Source organism: Perna viridis, chromosome 4 (genome assembly GCF_037379345.1).
Source record: "Perna viridis isolate PV_CMFRI_1.1 ecotype Kerala chromosome 4, ASM3737934v1, whole genome shotgun sequence".
NCBI classification, from domain to species: domain Eukaryota; kingdom Metazoa; phylum Mollusca; class Bivalvia; order Mytilida; family Mytilidae; genus Perna; species Perna viridis.
Window position 1 is genome coordinate 25,985,116 of NC_142448.1, and position 17,955 is coordinate 26,003,070.

Consider the following 17,955-nt stretch of genomic DNA (forward strand, 5'->3'; position numbering starts at 1 on the left):
GAGGGAAATATAACTTAATTCAATACTTGTAACTTAATGTAAAATATGCCCCTTGGTTTCAAAAATATTTTTTGAAAACAAGGAGGAGATGTATTTGTAGTTAAAGTTTTTTTGAACGATTTCTTAATGTTCAAAATATATTTTCTTTGTCAAAAGGTTAAGTATAACCTTGAGTTCCGATTACCTTTTTGTTAAAAAAAAAACTATGATGAATTTAATGATCTTCAGCCTGATCAAGTTAGGTTAATGTTAATAAAAAAATTCAAGTCAAATCAATGAAACAAACCTTTAAAGAATTCTGATATCCATCAAAATCACTAAAAACTGAATATTTCCACTCATGTATATGAACAAAGAAGGAATTTGAAGACCAACTGAAATATTTTACACCAATAATTAGCAACTTTACGCTGTTGTAAATAACAAACCTCACATACACCTGTTTTTTTGACATTTAAAACATATAAAAAGGATTGTTTTTAATGGTGTACAATTGTACAATTTGAACTTCAAATGCACGATAGCTGTTAAGATTGTCAAATTCAACATTCTTCTTTCAATGTAAGATAGTCCATGAAGACAATTGCTTGTGAGCTTGTCTTACTTGGTTAATCAGCCAATCGAATATTGCCAAACAGTATGTCATAGATGATGTTAACATAGACATAGGAAGAGGGTACGTCACAAGCGTCACAGCGATTTGTGATTTAGAATTTTAAGTACCATTCTGTGTAGGAATCAGGCAATGAGTGATACATCATTTTTCTCAATTTGGTCTTATTTGCCTCAAACATATTCAAATACATCTAGAAAACACTTGAAAAGCTATTTAAATTTATCATGAAGCATTGGTGACATAGATATTTTTTTACTGCTTATATAAGAAAAAAGTTTGGGAAAATTTTCCTGCCATTTTTCCATAGTGCATTTCAATTAAATTTGACCTATCAATATCTTAAAAAGGCAAACTTTACAAACACTTTGACAGTAATTTCTTGAGGTTATGAGGTATAAATACTTCGATAATGCAGTAAAATCTCTGTGTATTTTTTCTTCACTCTTATACACATTTTGCCTGATTCTTAGATGGAGAAGTACTTAAATGTCACAATGAAGGTTGTGGTAAATGATGATGGTATTCTCCCTCATTATTGGTACAGCATACCTATTATTTTTTTTTACATGGGAGTTCATGCACCCCCTTTGAGTCTGGGGGTACAGACGGTTTTTTAAGAATGCGAATTATCTGACATACTCAGACTAATATTTCAGTTATAATGTAATAAAAAATTAATCTTGAATGTTGATGCATTTTGATAATGAATGTATTGTTCCAGAAGATGGAACTTAATGCTAAATTTGAATCTGAATTAGAACAGGTGTGCTGTACAGTAACTTCCCCATTCCCACTTGATATTTTACACTTCCACTTACTGTATACATCAGTTCATGAGATACACCTTTCTACAGAAAGGTGTGTAAATTATATTTAAGAATTTATCCCATTGGTAAATACCCCTTGATCTAACTTATAAACATTAACACTTGAATACTTATGAAAGAGATTCAATTAGACATTTTCATTTTGATACATGTTTAATAAGGCTTAAAATATTAGACTTCTAATACACCCAAAAAAAACTTTACACCATTATCCGTTTCTATTAAAACACTTCAGAGGTAAATAGTTTGAATTTCTTTGGCATATCTTAAGGGTTGTTTTACTCAATACAGAGTAAAACTTGCTTAAACAGAAGCCCTCTGGACTGAGATGTCTGTTCTCTTAAGGCAGATGTTTTGTATACACAGGTTCAAACAGTATTGAAACTGATATGAACGGATTTCAAAAGATGTCTTGTTTACACAGGTTGCTGGTTTATACAGTGTTTGGTTTAGACAGGTTTCACTGAATATCAATACAGTTTCACAAATACATTTTTTTTAAAATAAAGTCCCATAGAGCACCACAGTAGTGCACTGTGATAATAATACCTGCATTTTGTGTATATATTTGGTGCTGTAATGTTGTCAAATCTATTGTATTGTTTTGTTAAAAGTTTTGTATTTTTTTGTGTCTGAACCATGGCTGGCCAAGGGTCCAGAAATTTTGGTAGCTGAAGTCGGTCATTTTATCAGACTTTGGCAGACAAATTTGGATGTATGTTTGGTCTTTTAAATGTTCAGATTGTTTTTATTTTAGTCATTTAAAGAAAGACATCAGAATTTATGTTATTTCATCACATTCTATGTCTGTTTCAAAGTATTGAAACATGTAAAAAACTAATGGGATCAGTTTTGCCCTCACAAAGACTTTCTGACGGACTTAATACGGCTTTTTGCATTTGTTGTCTGTTTCTTAAGTTAAATAACCTTGTCCAGAGGAAAATGAAAGGGGCCTACCTTCCATCAAGGCAAATATTCTTGTAAAAATAATCAACATCTCTTTACAATTTGGAGTTTTTGCATTATCATATGTTACATGTAAATGGATGAAAAGAAAAATGCCAAAAATAAAGGTTCATAAAAAATCACCAATGCAGTCCATGTGTGACTCATAACACAAGTAGGACATTAAAATGCTGTATCATTTAATCATTAATGAATCTCCCTTTTCTTTGAAAACAGCAGTAATAGGCATGTAATGATAATCATGACCATGAAATAATGAATTGATAAATACCCCAAGTCAACACGTCTATTCATGACTACTGTAATAAGAATATAAAATATTTTAAAATCCTTTCATATAAATATTTGTTTAGGTTCTTTAAATACACAATAAGGAAAAGTAATATATTTATTTTACTATTGTATTACTATCAACGATCACATCGTGAAAAAGTTTTTATATGTTAATGCTTTAAAATAACCTTATATTTTAGGGTACTCCTAGGTAGTATGATCAATTTCAATGTATCTTTGAAAACAACTTAACTTTTGAAGTGATAAGTGCTGATAATAAATAAAATGTCACTTTCAATTTTATCATGTGTGTAAGTTATAAATCTAAATGTACTTACAAGTAATCCATAAAATTTTACATGACTCCTTCCTATTAGGAGAACTAAAGGCCATTTCAATAAATTCAAAACAAAATTTCAGAATTTTTCAGGTTAATATTTATCAAATATATGGAGATAAAATGGGTTGTTATTTCAAGTCAGACCACAAGTTTTCAACATAAATATACTGCAATAATAATATTGAAAATAACCTCTAATTTTGGAATATATTGGTCCTCCTGCCCATTGAGAAGAAAATATTGGACAAAAGTCATATTACATGCAATATATTCTCTGTTGTGACATCATCAAATAACAAATTGTTGCCTTTAGAACAATTTTTGTAACCATGACAACTGGTTAAATAACACCCAGCTTTGCATCACTAGTATTTTAAGCATTTTGCTATCTGTCATTCAGTATTATGATGTTGCTTAGAAAGCACAATGCAGAGAACTGTAAATTGGTGTCTTTGTGTCCTTTCCACCGACATAAGTATGATAGTCAATCCCCAGACATTTTTCACCTGTTAAATACCTGGCCAGGTAAATTATAATCACCTCTTTTAGAAAATTGCATTACTTCAAAGATAGGTCCTTTTGATAAGAAACATAACAGAATTAAACTGTTTGACGGGCAAATGCTGTAATTACATATAAAGAAACTAGCATGTTAGGGTTAAATAAATTCTTATAAAGTATACATCTTATGTTAATGAAACCTTCAGAGACGTTATAATCACTGGGAAATCTGGACAAAACTTTAATTCACTATGAACCAATGGTTAAAGTATCATTTATGTGGCTCAATTTCATTTGCAAGATTTCATTTTAATCAAAAATCTTATCTGATTTCAATATTAAAGTGAAAATACATTTCAGTAGATTTATCAGGTAGTCTTAAGCATAAAAAGAAAAATAAACTATACTTTCTACATAGCAAGTGTTACTTATCCTATAATCCTAAATTTTTGGATGTTGTAAACTTTTGTATATCCTGTCTTTTTAATAGGAATGGTGATCCCTGATGACAATATGAATACTGATTGCAGTGAAAACATAAGAGATGATGCTAGTTTTTGAAATAATAAACAGATAACAACATCATTCAATTACCACCTTTGAAGAGAGAAGAAGCAGGTGAAAAAGTGACGTCTCATTATTCTACAATATTATCTAAACTTGACAATACATGCAGTTTCTAACATCAATTTAGCTGAGGAGTGCAAGCATTAAGGCTGAATTAAATTATACCTCTGTTTCCTGTTACCCGACCGACTCATGCCTTGACCTCATGACTAACCTATTTTCAAGTTAACAAACAACAAAAGTACCACCAAGCAACCCAACATTTTATAAATGGCAGTCAATTTGGGGTTTTCCACAAAGTCTGTGGTTAATAAGATGTTTTTGAAGTAGTTTTTTTTATGAAATTTGGGAAATTTTAAGTAAGTGAAATAAAATAAAATCAACATACCAACCCATTTTTTTCTGACATGCAACAGGAAACAGAGGTATAATTTTATTTGGCCTAAGTATGGGGGTTAGAACAGTGGATTTCCAATAATAAGGTCTATCACACCTGTGATTTAGAGTCCAGAAAATATCAAGGTTTCAAGTAGTCTTGTGCCCACAAAATGAAGTAGAGATAAAAGGTCATTCCAAATCTTACCAGAAGAACAGTAAACCTGGTTTTTACTGCTCTGATTTTCAGCAAAGGCCAAACAAAGTTCTTAGTGAAAAATTAGATAAACCTAAGGCCCTTAAACATAGAATATCTTAATTGTGTGTGATGTAAAAAAATACCAATGCTTTGATTGATGTAGCAATGGAAATAAAGAATAATTCTCAGACTTCAGTATTTGTCAAGTTTACTTTGCTGTTATTAACATCAGACTACTGTGAAAATACTTTAATTCGTGGAAACCAATTTTCATGGATTAGGGAAGAAACACAGGTTCGTGGATTCTTGAATTCGTGGTTTTGAGGTTTTCAGTATACATGTGATATGATTTTCCTTTTGGTTGGGAACCAAATTTCATGGTTTGGCCTACCCATGAAAACCACGAAAATTTGTACCCCACGAACAATAGTACTGTTACAGTACCTTGCTTTCACTTCTGTATTATTCTTCAACAGTTAAAGAGTATAAAGTGATCAGTTTGTGTTTCTAATGACTTGCGGTCAAGAATTTTTAACACAAGGATTTTCATCTGGGAATCACAAATATAATCATTTTAAATTTCAGAGCTGTGCCATCAGCACATGATACATTCGTTCCCTTTAAGCTCATTGCCATATTTTAAATGATAGAGTTAATGCTTGAAATATGTAAGACTCAGATGGACAGACACACAGTATTATACAATATTATGTCCTGTCTAAGACAGTGTACACAAATTGCAATTACAGTGATTCAAAAGACTAGAAAAGGTTCTAACGACAATCCCGTCTAACAGAAAAAGTAGAATTAATATTGTCACATAATCTGTCCCTCTGTCATGTAAAACATGTATCAAGAAGAGTTCATCACATCCATTTCTCACATCTTTTAAACATTTATACAGGATTTATAGTCAGAGTTCTACTATCTGTGGTGAAATTCTCACATAATAGAACAAGGAGACAGTTTTATCCTATCAAACATTAAATATCTAAGCCATCAGGCTTACAATAAATCTCAAAATTTTACAGACTGAATAACCAAGAGATTTATATAACAATTTTTACCCCACTCAAAATATAATGTTCTTTTGACCTATATGATAAATGATCACTTTAGGGAGCAACTATTTGATATTTGAAGCGGACAGCTAAGATCAATCTTGTTATAAAAAAGACAGGACTAGGCTTGTGAAAAAAAGAAGCCAGGACAAAAGTAACAAAAAAAAAAAACAAGAAAAAATTCAATCCTTGGTAGACACCACCCCTAAAAATATAAAATGGTTGCTTAATGACTATATATACTTTTCTTATAGTCATCATAGATATAAACTTACTTGTAGGTAAGAGTATTTCTGGAATCAAAATCGGCATTGAGCTGTCGTTGACACCATTCTAACAACAACTTCTTCCCGATACCAACAGACCTTTGATGGGCATTTCTCCCTGCAAATCAGAAATCCACAAATTATTCTTACATCAATCCTTCTTGCTATGTCTACTCTGTGTTTCCTTTCGAGTGATTATCGTCACATAAGTAAACGTCAATTTCATCGAAAACAGCCTCATTCAAATTCACACCTTTTGAGTTGTGAAAATTATCAACAAATAAAATTCAAATTGGTTGTTTAGATTTATTTTGAACATTTTAATAATGAAAAATAAATATTTTATACCTGTGAATTTTTAACAGGACATTCAAAGAAAGGGATATGTCAGGACTTGCTAGATAGTACATCAAGTACCTAGTACTACACAGTTTAAAACAAATTGATACAGCTCAACATAAAAACCAGGCAGACTGAAATCCAGTGTTTTACAAACTTTGTTAATATTTACTTAAAAAATAATCATGAAGTAATTTACCAAGTTATTCCATAGATATTGTCTACAAATGTAATTCAGAGTAGTACAATGTACATGTGTGAAGAAAATCTTGGTTGCTTATTCTAGAAAACTTGTACAAATAGTTTCTTATATTCAAGCTTTGCAATAAGTGTTTTTCATCACATCACAAAAGAATATCTATGCCTGTCTAACGAGGGCAAGGCCAGTAAAAATTGGGAAAATATTGGCAATTTGGTAAACCTCTTACCCATGCCTGATCCTTTCAAAGTTTACTAATTGAATTTAAAACATTTAACTTTGTAGAGGGACTTATTTACTGATCTGTCACAAAGAAGATATAATTGTTTATAAATCCAAATTAATATATTTATTTACAATTATATCATTGTCTGGTTGTTCAGATTTAAACACAACTATTTAATATGTCCATTCATGGAAGCAGGGCAAATCAGCCATTTAAAATATTTTTGACTTTTAAATTAGATGGAATGATAGATTGATGGCAAGCTTGCAGATGTAACTAAATCTTCACATCTTGTTTTGTTTGGTGCCTATCATATATATATTATTACCTTCTAAATCAAAGTGCTTCATGTACAAGTTTCTCCACATTAAAATTAAAGAAAATATGAATGTGTGTGCACATGTGTTTGTGTGGATTAAATTGAAATTTGATGAAAACAAACCATTTTGTCAATTTTAAAGTAGGGATATGTTAGTTCTACCCCCTTGAGTCTATGCCAGACTTATAACCATGCATTATATTTGCCTTACTAAACCATAGTCACAATTTACATTGGTTCTCCCCACACTGAAAACAAAAATTAGCCAACTATATCTGATGTCACAGTAAAATGAAAATACCAAAATGCAAGATTACAAAAACTGTAAAATCAACATACAAATAATAACATGCACAGACAAGATAGAGACTAAGATACTGGAAAATAAAATTCAATTAATCAGGACAAAGGAAGATAAAAGGTGCACATTTAGGGGAATTTTCTCATTTCTAAAAATAACATTTTTGGCTGAGCCATACAAAAGCTGTTATTGAATTTCTATTGAAAAAATCTATAAATTATCACTTTTTGTGTATTGATGAATTAAATTTAAGACTACTATAAGCAGTAAATTATTAATCAAACAGGATTTCCTATGTACATATAATCTAACAATTCTTCCTTGATATTTTCCTATTAACCTGAAGCATAAAAAAATCAAAGGATAGGCCTAACACAAATTTTACAATTTTTAAAGGGCTGACAAAACTAATATAGAAGTCAAATATTGACTTTTGAATTTGAAACTGCAATAAATTTAAATTCTTATGAGTATATGATCAATATAGTTGGACAGTGGTATAATCTACATAAGTAATAAAATTATTGCCTTTAAAACTAGTAGATCCTTTCCAACCTCTAATAACAATACCATGTTGTATTTATTTGCCAGGTGATTTCAATAATTTTACTTCAGCCATAAACTTGAGTGTTTAGTTTAGATAGTCAGGACATGGTCAACGAGAGGTCATTATCAATATTTGATATGATATAAGTACTTCTTCAGAAGAAGTTAAGTGCAATCACATCAAAAACAAGTTTCACAATATTTCAGCTAAGAGCAATCTCGTGTTTTTGAGGATTATGAACTTGTTTTAAAAATTATATTACAATGTGGTTAAATTTTGATCTAGAAATCATATTATAGCAGTGATGGGATTGTTGCTTTACTAAAAGCCTTTTTGACAACCAGGGCCATATCATGACAAAAGCATTTAACAATCATGAAACATAAAAGAGTGATACTGCAATGCATCTATGATCCATATATAGGACAATTCCCACCTCTTAGATTTGTCCTGGGAAAATTTGCTAAAAATCAGTATTGCTATTAGAAGATATCTGAAAGAAATAGTTTTAAAAAGCAGAAACAGTTCTTATGAATAAACAGTCCTGCTGAATCACTGGGTAGTTCAATATGTTAAGCCATTAAACCAAGATATATTGAAGTGCTGTCCTCAACACAAGGTAAAGAATACTAGAAATTGAACCTCGGTTTCCAAACCTTCAATCACTTTACCTTTTTTAAAACTGAAAATATTTAAGATAGAAAAAAAAGTGTTGCTTTTAGATCTATTATAACCATTAGGCAGTTTTAAAAATGTTTTATCAAGAAAAAGAGAATTAAATGACATTGTGTACTATTTATGATAACAATAAATAACACTTGACAAAGTTAAAGGAACAGTGTCATGGATATAATTTTTGACACAAACTAAATAAATAAATAAAGCAGCTGAGTCTAAAATACTTTCTGGGAATGATAACATAAGTCTTGGAAATATAAAGTAGCCCCATTAAGCAGATTGGATGCATTTTAAGTAAGCAACACTACATTCCAGTACATGTATCTTCCATTGTAACAGTGGAAACAAATGTTAATTTTTTTATAGTAATCCAATTAGTATTCATCAGAAAGTGTTCACATATTGCACTGCTTAGACTTAAGATATGGACTCATAATCCAAGGTTTCATCTTAAGATATCAGGTCAAACCACTATCTAGTACCATTAAGTTTTATAAAGAAGTACGGATATTTGATTCCAACATACAAAGAAATGTTGATTCATCTTGGTCCAGTACACACTGATTGCAAAAATATATTTTTTGGAACAGTGATATTTGACCTACTAGTCTAAAACTACAATGATTGGTCTTTTTTTTGTATAAAAGTTCCATATTAGCAATTTTAATGAAAATCCATTGAGAAAAACTAAAGACATGTAGAAAACACCAGTAATGGATGGAATGATGGACAGCTACATTTGTAAATTCCATAGCAAGCACTTTGACTCTTGCTATAGTCTGTTCATGATTTAAGGATGCTCTATTATTGACCAAAATGGCCTTCTATTAGCAATATTTAAGGTTAGTACGTACATGTATGCCCAAGCCAACATAATAGGCTACATAAATTGTTCACTATGAATAATATTTTAGGCTAGTATATACATGTATGTCCAAGCTCATATGATTGGCTACATCAATTACCCACTATTTTAATAGTATATACAAGTATGTTCAAGCCAACATGATAGGCTATATAAATTGTCCACTGTTTTCATATATTAGGCTAGTATATACATGTTTCTCCAAGCTTATATGTTTGGCTACAACTGATGCTCTACAGGTATACTCTACATCCTTCATCTATGACTACATACTTCTTAGTGTGAGTTATAGCATTTTCTTAAAATATTTCAAAAGACTTGTGTCTAGTGGTAATGAGGTTGTGATGAAATTACTCAAGAGTTTATCTCTCTGTTTTCCAAAACTAAATGGTTTCTAGAAAGAGTACCATTGCCCACAGCCAACACCAAGTGGGTGTCAACATAGAAATAAATAACTGTTAACAATTTATTCAAGGGTTCAAATCAGCACTGGCCCGAGGTTAGGGACCCTCAATATCTGAAGCAGGGCCATTGAAATATCCTATATGTAGGTCCTGGACCTACTATACTTTACATATACTCTTATTGAGAACCTTTCACTTTTTTTCATTCAGGATGCAAAAAGAGTCAAGGACCTTCCACTAAGATTGAACCCCTGCAATCACCATTAAACATGATAGATATATATCACTGTAACCTGAAAATGCAGTTATATACATGTGCAGTATATACCATAGATTTTCTTGATATTATCAGGGTGCAAAATAATGGGGGATAACTGTGAAATTAAAAAAAAAGATACACATTCTAAATCCGGGCGGCACACTGATTTCACTTACTTGTATTAAAATCATCACAATATGCACCTAGAAATATAGTGGATATATATTCCAAACCCTTCAAATATGCTAGTATAGACATTTTAAACCTAAATTGGGATCAGGATGATTTCATTACAAATACATATTTAGCCTGCCACATTTCTCAACATATTTCACTGTTGTTATTAGGCCTCTTTAAATATAAATTTCCATTGACAAGGAGATTAATTCATTACCATATCACTTCAATAGCATGCTCACATACAAAGTATGCATCTTAGGTTTTAAAACTGAGGAACTGTTAATTATCTAGGTCATGGAAAGTTTTCACTGATGGAAATAGACCCTTTTGTGCCAACGTTGGGGTAGTCGATGAGCATGCGAAGAGAATGCTCAATATACACTTCCGTGAGGAAAATTCTTTTGTTCTACCCAAGCTCTACCTCATGGAAGTGTATATTGAGCATGCTCACCAACTTACCACAAAAGGGTCTATACTAACATGCAAAAATGAGTGTTTAAAGTATAATACATGCAGATTAAAATATTTACAAAAACCTGAAACAACCACAATTTAAAAATATTCTTGGATACATGCATGGAAATGTAAACTATTGAAAGTTCTATGATTTCGTTGTTAGCTATTCAATGAACAATTAAATTAAAAATAACATGGGACTTCACTTAAGGACCTAGATTATCCTTTTATGAAAGTGTTATGATAAATTGTAAATTATAAATAAAGAAGAGAGGGTTATAACAGTAATTTAAGAAGGGTAGAATAGTCCTTGAGATTTATTGGGATGAACCCTTTTGTACCTGTTTCATTCTGTATACTTCCTAATAAATAGAGAGATGACACACATTCATTCATGTATTGATACTAGTCAAATTAAAAATCAGGCAGACTCTACAGAAACAGTGATATGTAAAATATTGGAGGAGCTTTAAATTGCTAAAGTGCCCCCCCCCCTCCAAAAAAAAAAAATAAATAAATAAATTTAAAACAAAATTTAGACTGAGATAGCATAGGAAAAAAAGGACTTGTATAAAAAATAAACATTACCAAAATATAACTTGAAAATTTAACTACTTTTAAAATGTTAAACATTTCATCAATACCCTTGCTTTGCACAATAAAGTGCATATGGATTATTTCTATCGTACATGGAATGTATTTCAGGGATAAAAATATCTGCAAATTATCTGGTGTATCACAGTTTATACTAGACCTGCCAGGTTCTTACCTTGACAAGTATTTAAATCTAAAATCTATTCAGTTACATATAAAACATTCAAGATAAACAACATGTTTACGCATATATTTCTTTACAGCACTGTCAAGTCTATCAGATTTATGTTTTAAGTTCAGTCTGCTATAAAACTACTGATCAAATGAAAATATTAACACAAACAAATATTTACAAAAGAAAGGTAACAGATCAAAGGATAGATCATGGGACTTTCTAGGGTTACCCTGCAAGGTATAAAAATCCTCAAAAAATAGTGCACCACTCAAGTCTTTTCAAATTACATGTATTAACTGATGCATCAGCAAGAAATGTAAGAATAATGTCTTTAAACCTAGTGATGATACATTTTGTATTGTTTAAATTGGTTTATAGAGAAAAAGTTTCAGTGCAATGAATATTCATATTTGAAGTGATTTCTTTCACAAAGTACTATGATTTTTATGTTTAAGCTAAAATCATTTTTTAATATAAGGAGCACAAGCATTGTGGATACATTTTGGAAATGTTTCAATGAGTAGACAATAAAGACACATAATAGAGTATTCAACGGAAATTCCACTCTTTGATGGGAATTTAAAAATATTTGTCATTTGACAACCACAAACATTAGTACCCAAGGAACAATGAATCTTCCACAGTATATAAATGTACATGAAAACAAATTCTATTCTTGTAGTATATCACATTAATGGTGATACATCACTTACTTATGCTGTGTATTCCATAATTTAGAATTATCAACCATAAGACATCTAACATGGACTTGATATCTCCATCAGCAATGTCTGAAAAAAATTTTTTTAAAAATTAAATGTTACAGAAAATACAAGACAAAATTCATTTTACCACATGCAAATTCAATGGATTATACAGAGGTCAGTGAGACATGCATTTTATAATCTTTCTTCCCCAGCACAAAATAGTCATAAGAAGATTGGGTAATCAACTTATGTTCTGAATATGGCTGAAATCCATAAGATTTAATCAAAATTTGATAAAATCTAATTAAAAAATTAAGTAAGACATACTTCTAATAGAGGCATGACTTGTAATGAATTATGATGAGAAACAAATATTTAAGTATCAACTTATCAAATAAAGTATATAAATTTCAGAATGAAGTATACACTTCAATACACGTGGTCGGAGGATGCTGTTAGAACTGTGTTGATCAATGTGTATGTTGTTAATCCAGAGTTTTAATACATGTTTGTATTGCGTACACAGACTATCAATTTTCAATTCTCAACTGTAGATATTTTAAAGTTAGAATGTGAATCTAGAAGCTACACCATGCTGTATTCTATGGGTGACAAATTTAAGATATGCAAAAAACCAAATATAACAAAGTCAGACACATGTTTAAAGCTTATACTCTCTACAGATTGAAAGACAAAAGTTTGAAAACTGGAAGAAATATGTCCATAGGATATGGTCACCCTTGTGGTCCCTAAATTCAAACAAAGATAACTAATAATAATTTGATGCTGAAGAGAGAGAAAAAAAAGTCCCACATCTGGTTTGGAGCACCGTGTCATGTTGCTAATATCTTTTACATTAGAAAATGGAAAAAACCAGATGGGGATGGAAAATTTGCAATCTACATGCATAAGCCTAAATTGGATTTTGAGCATGAAGGGTGGCTCTCTCCATGTATTTTGGTACATTAAGGTCTGCCTGGATTAAGTGCCTGACAACCTAAGAAGTGTGGGCTATTCAATTCAGCAATCTGGGGTACACATTGTGGAATCTTTGTGAGCTGATCAACTGGCCACTGTGCATGTTTAAGTGCTCTTAGTTACTGAGCTGAGCTCTAATTTTAAAAAATGGATTGAATGGGGAAGCTTCAATGCTAAAACTGAATACCAGATTTCAAAATATATACATAGGGGTAAGAAATCTTAAGATTTAAGTACATAATGATAGACAATTGTGTATTTAGATCTGCACTTTTGAGAAAACTGTATATTTATTTCCTTCATAAATCAACCTTGGAAATCAAGAACAATAAGTCTTGTACAGTGCCAATTTCATGTACAATCTATAATTGTTATCTCAAAAGTGATACAACTAAATGACTAAGACTGGTTAAGTGGTCTGTAAAAGAATTTGGTGGGTTTTAATACATGCATAATCACCATCTGTACAATTTTCATAAAGACTGCTTATCTGATGAAAACCTAAGTAACCTACATGTTTGAACCTAAATTATCAAATATATACTCTTAAAGGAGATGTAAAACAAGTGTGGCTATATTTGGTACAAGAATGCAGTTGAATAATTTGAATATAAACAAATATAGCCAAATATATATATAAAATCGTGAAGCACTTCAAATTCCTCTCGTCCAAAATTACATTACTCATAAATGGTTCCTGTACCTTCTAAAAGCAAGAACTAATCAATTCAGGATTTACATGATATATAAAACGAGCAAAGGTATTGTGTCATCCTCAGTGGATTACAAATATCTCTCAAGTACTTATACAACAAGTATTGATCTTACATGAGAAATCTACAGTTTAGATATTAAATTGCATTAGAATTTGTATGACTAAAACTGCATTATTACATAACATTTATGTCAAGCTTTAAAAACTCATAGTTTATACTTGACACAAAACGTATGTACTAGGTCCCATTAAGCGGCAGAAAAATTTAAAGTGCATGGAAAAAAATCACATAGACAGATTTGAATAAGTTGCTAAACATATTTTATTCAAATAAAGACAATCAAAAATCTGTAATTGACATGCTCTTATAAATGCTGTCCAATATCTTGAGTAACATTTAAAATTAAATGTGTTACTTGGCAGAGTTCTGGTACTTATTTGAGACACCAGTTGGAGAATATTACAAGTGTTAACAAAATATTATCAATTAAACATTGATTACCTTTTCATAATTCTGTCAATAGGATTCGATAGCACACATTAAAACTACAATAGTCTAAAATTTTCTTACAATTTGTTTTAATCTGCCAAAATATCATTTGGCAAGAACAAAACAAACTATTTAGGATAAAAAGACCTTACATATCTTGGTATTTAACCATACTGAAATGGATTAAATGGTGTGTATCATTTAAATACTGTTCAAAGTAAAAATGTACATAAGTTTTATGCTCCTTTTTCAAATTTCTTGAGTGTTTTAGAAAAAAAACTATGGATTTAACAAAGAGTCAGACTATACAGTATTTAATGGTGACCTCCATGTCAGGGCTATAATGTTCACAGACATAACAACATATTTTCTTTAGTAATTAGGCAATTATAAGATGTATTGGAAAAGTTAATTTGTTTTTATCACCCAGAAAGGCAAAATTAGATGTCTGCTAGTAATAAAGCTAAATTTATTGTCTTATACAAATTTTATGAAATTTTGTTGGGTTTCAGGAGTTTCATTGATAATCTGATTCAGTAGTGCACATTTATTTTCTTCCATTTGTTTAAGTTCAAAGGGGCATTGCTTCCACAAAAATCAAGGGATCAAAATTTTCCAGTAATATGGAGAACTATGCATAGTGAATATAAAAATGTACCAAATTCTATGAAATTCTGGTCAGAAGTTTCAGAGGAGTTGCAAAGACTGACAGATGGACAGGACAAAAACAATACATATCCCACCATGGTTTGAATTGTGATTTTTGGGAAAATGTGCTGTTAAACATCATCTGCTTAGAGCAAAGATTCAATCCCCTACCTGTTATCATAAAATGTCTGACTTAAGTTACAAATTATTTTGGCTGGCAAGGTAAAACTTTAAGAAGGAATCAGGTAAAAAAACCTTTATTAATACTTTAAAAAAGGTCCTGGTTTTCAACATTGTGTTGTCCTACATGTTTCAGCTAGAAGTTTCAATATTCTTCTCCCTTATATCCAAGAGAAGTCATGGAGCTATTCATATATAGCATCTAAAGTCAACTTTAAAGACATTCATTTCAAGTGTTACAATGGTAGATCATTAAGTCTTAAAGGTGATCCATATTCTACCATACATAGGTATGTGATAAGAGGGGACTGCTATCGATGGTTCCTAAGTATTAATCAGTAATGTAGCTCTACTAAGATTGTGTCACAAATCATATTGAAATTTACAAATCAACACACGATACCTACATTTGCATTTAAATTCCTTCATTATTCTTTACTTATGTTGTCAACATGAGATGAAAGTGCAAGTCAGCACATTCTATTGTGGGATTTATTGAAACTTAGAATGCTCCTAGGAATTTTTAAATTTCTGAATATAATAGGTTTCCCTTTACCTCATCAGCTCAATGCACAATGAAAACAATCACTTAAGCATTCGATTTAATAATATCTGTCTTAATTACATGGTATTTCAAACTAGGTACTTGAAGCATGTTTAGTTAAAGCCAATTTAAATACTACTTTTCACTTCAATTTAAATTGATTGTTCTTTTTTAAAATACAAGGCACAAGTTCACTTAAAACACATTCTCATTTCAGACAAATTAATTTGTATTTGTTGTTATTATAAATGGTGTTGCTAAGATGCTTCCTGCTTGAAAATTCTAAATTATGGTACATGTTTCCTTTTCACAATCAAAAAGATTTTTAAAAAAATCTCAATTTATGTGTTATTAGTGAGGTTTCTTCAATATTGAAAAGGCTAAATCAGGTTCCCTAATTGAAGATGTTTGGATATGGTGAAATAATCCTGATCTAAAGTGAAATATTAAAGGCTAAATGACATTTACAAAATTTAATGCTTTTACTTTTATTTGAATATTCAAAGGGATCAAGTAAATTCTTAAAAAGCCATTATGAATTCTAATATTGACTAAGAATAATCAGTCTATTTATAAACTACAATGTACATATAAGTAGAGGGCCTTCAAACTTGATTAAAAATAGAAAATGGTATTTTCAGATACAAATGTACCATTAATTATTGAAACTAAGGTGTCTTCCTGAAAATAAAGATGCCTCTAGCTCCAAAACTCATTTCATTCTACCCTGCCCTTAAGTATGAACATTTTTTCTTGACATGCAAAGTTCCAAATTAATGACATAAACCAATATCTAAGACTGAGTCTAAATATGTCCTCTTAACCTTGTAGCCTTCCATCGATATCCAATAAACCATAACTATGAAAAATTGACAGACACTCTATTAGTGAATGAAATAATTAAACATTGATCAATTTTAATAAATTCATGAATGTAAATCGACTTGCTTAAAATTAGGGTTAAGGGTTTCCAGAAGTTGTCCAAAGGGTCCAGCTGTAATACTAAAGTTATGGTTGGATGAAGAACAAAATCATGATTTGTAGGCTATTGAAATGTCAACATGTCTCAAGCTGATTACTAACTGATGGAAAATTAGAAATGCATAGATTAGCTTTATTCTCAAAAGATATTTATTTTTAATCTATTTTAGACGAGCTTTGACATAATATAAATTTGAATTCAACTCAAAATCATTCAGTACTCATTTCAATTTTCAAAATAGCACTTCACCTAATGGAAAAGAATTAGGTTTTTGTGAAAAGAAATGAAATATCAGATTTAACAAACTGGTACATTGTCCTATTATGAAATACTCAGAATCTAATTCAAATTGATAATCCCCCAAAATTTAAGGTATAGCACTGGTAATTCAATTGGTGTACCTGTAAAATATCCTTAAACCAGGAGAACTAAAATACAAGACTTTAATAAAAATTAGAGTACATTTGTAAGCCATCTGAGATTTCGAGGTTCAGACTGAAATTGACTGACTGTTTGTCTAAGATTATATACCCTATCAGTCAAAAAAGCTCTACACCTATGTCAAAGTTTAATAGAGCTACCAAAAAGTACACAATACAAACATTTCCCTTTCGTTTGATACTAGAAAATACTTGAAGTCCCACAAATTATAAATAATAAAAAAACAGATAACAAAACAAACATAAAAGAGGATTCAGTGATAACAAATCTTAAGAGAGGGAGGATGAGAAGACAAGATGGGTGGATAGTGGTAATAGGCATTCTAAAATATAAAACTATAAGACTGGTGAAAACTGTACACATGATGTTATTTGTTTAACATACCTTGACTTGAGAAATTGAGTTTGATTCCATACTTTCTCATGTGATCTAATGCAGTCTGTATGTACATTTCTGGCAACTGAGTCGAAGATAAAGCCTTTCAAAAGGAAAATTACAAGGATATTCAAATTTCATAAACTGTATACACCTAGAGGTATTAATTGAATTATTGTTTTATGGATAATGTCAAATGATCAAACCTAAATTTTCAGAGAGGTGAGATCACAGAGTGTGGGGGTCACTTCCTATATACCACTATATACAGACCCACAGCTGGAATGGGTCTGTTTTTCTACAGTTGAAGTATGTGATTTGGTCATTATTTTGTTCCTTTCCTTATAATGTCAATGGGCTGT

The 17,955-nt window shown here is 30.6% G+C and overlaps 1 protein-coding gene across 13 annotated transcripts in view; it reads right to left on the reverse strand.

Annotated features, from left to right (window-relative positions):
* The window catches only part of LOC148619495 (uncharacterized), a 39,018-nt gene that overhangs the window by 17,623 nt on the left and 3,440 nt on the right, over positions 1 to 17,955 (reverse strand). For 9 of the 13 annotated variants that reach the window (XM_088579431.1, XM_088579430.1, XM_088579432.1 and 6 more), the window contains 5 exons: positions 17,603 to 17,696; positions 12,247 to 12,324; positions 11,106 to 11,126; positions 10,305 to 10,331; positions 6,001 to 6,109 (listed from right to left, as the gene is read on the reverse strand). In XM_088579431.1, coding sequence (XP_088435557.1) covers positions 6,001 to 6,109; positions 10,305 to 10,331; positions 11,106 to 11,126; positions 12,247 to 12,324; positions 17,603 to 17,696 — 329 coding nt within the window. The remainder of the gene's footprint in view (positions 1 to 6,000; positions 6,110 to 10,304; positions 10,332 to 11,105; positions 11,127 to 12,246; positions 12,325 to 17,602; positions 17,697 to 17,955) is intronic. The other 4 variants (XM_088579422.1, XM_088579423.1, XM_088579425.1 and 1 more) reach the window with 3 other exon arrangements.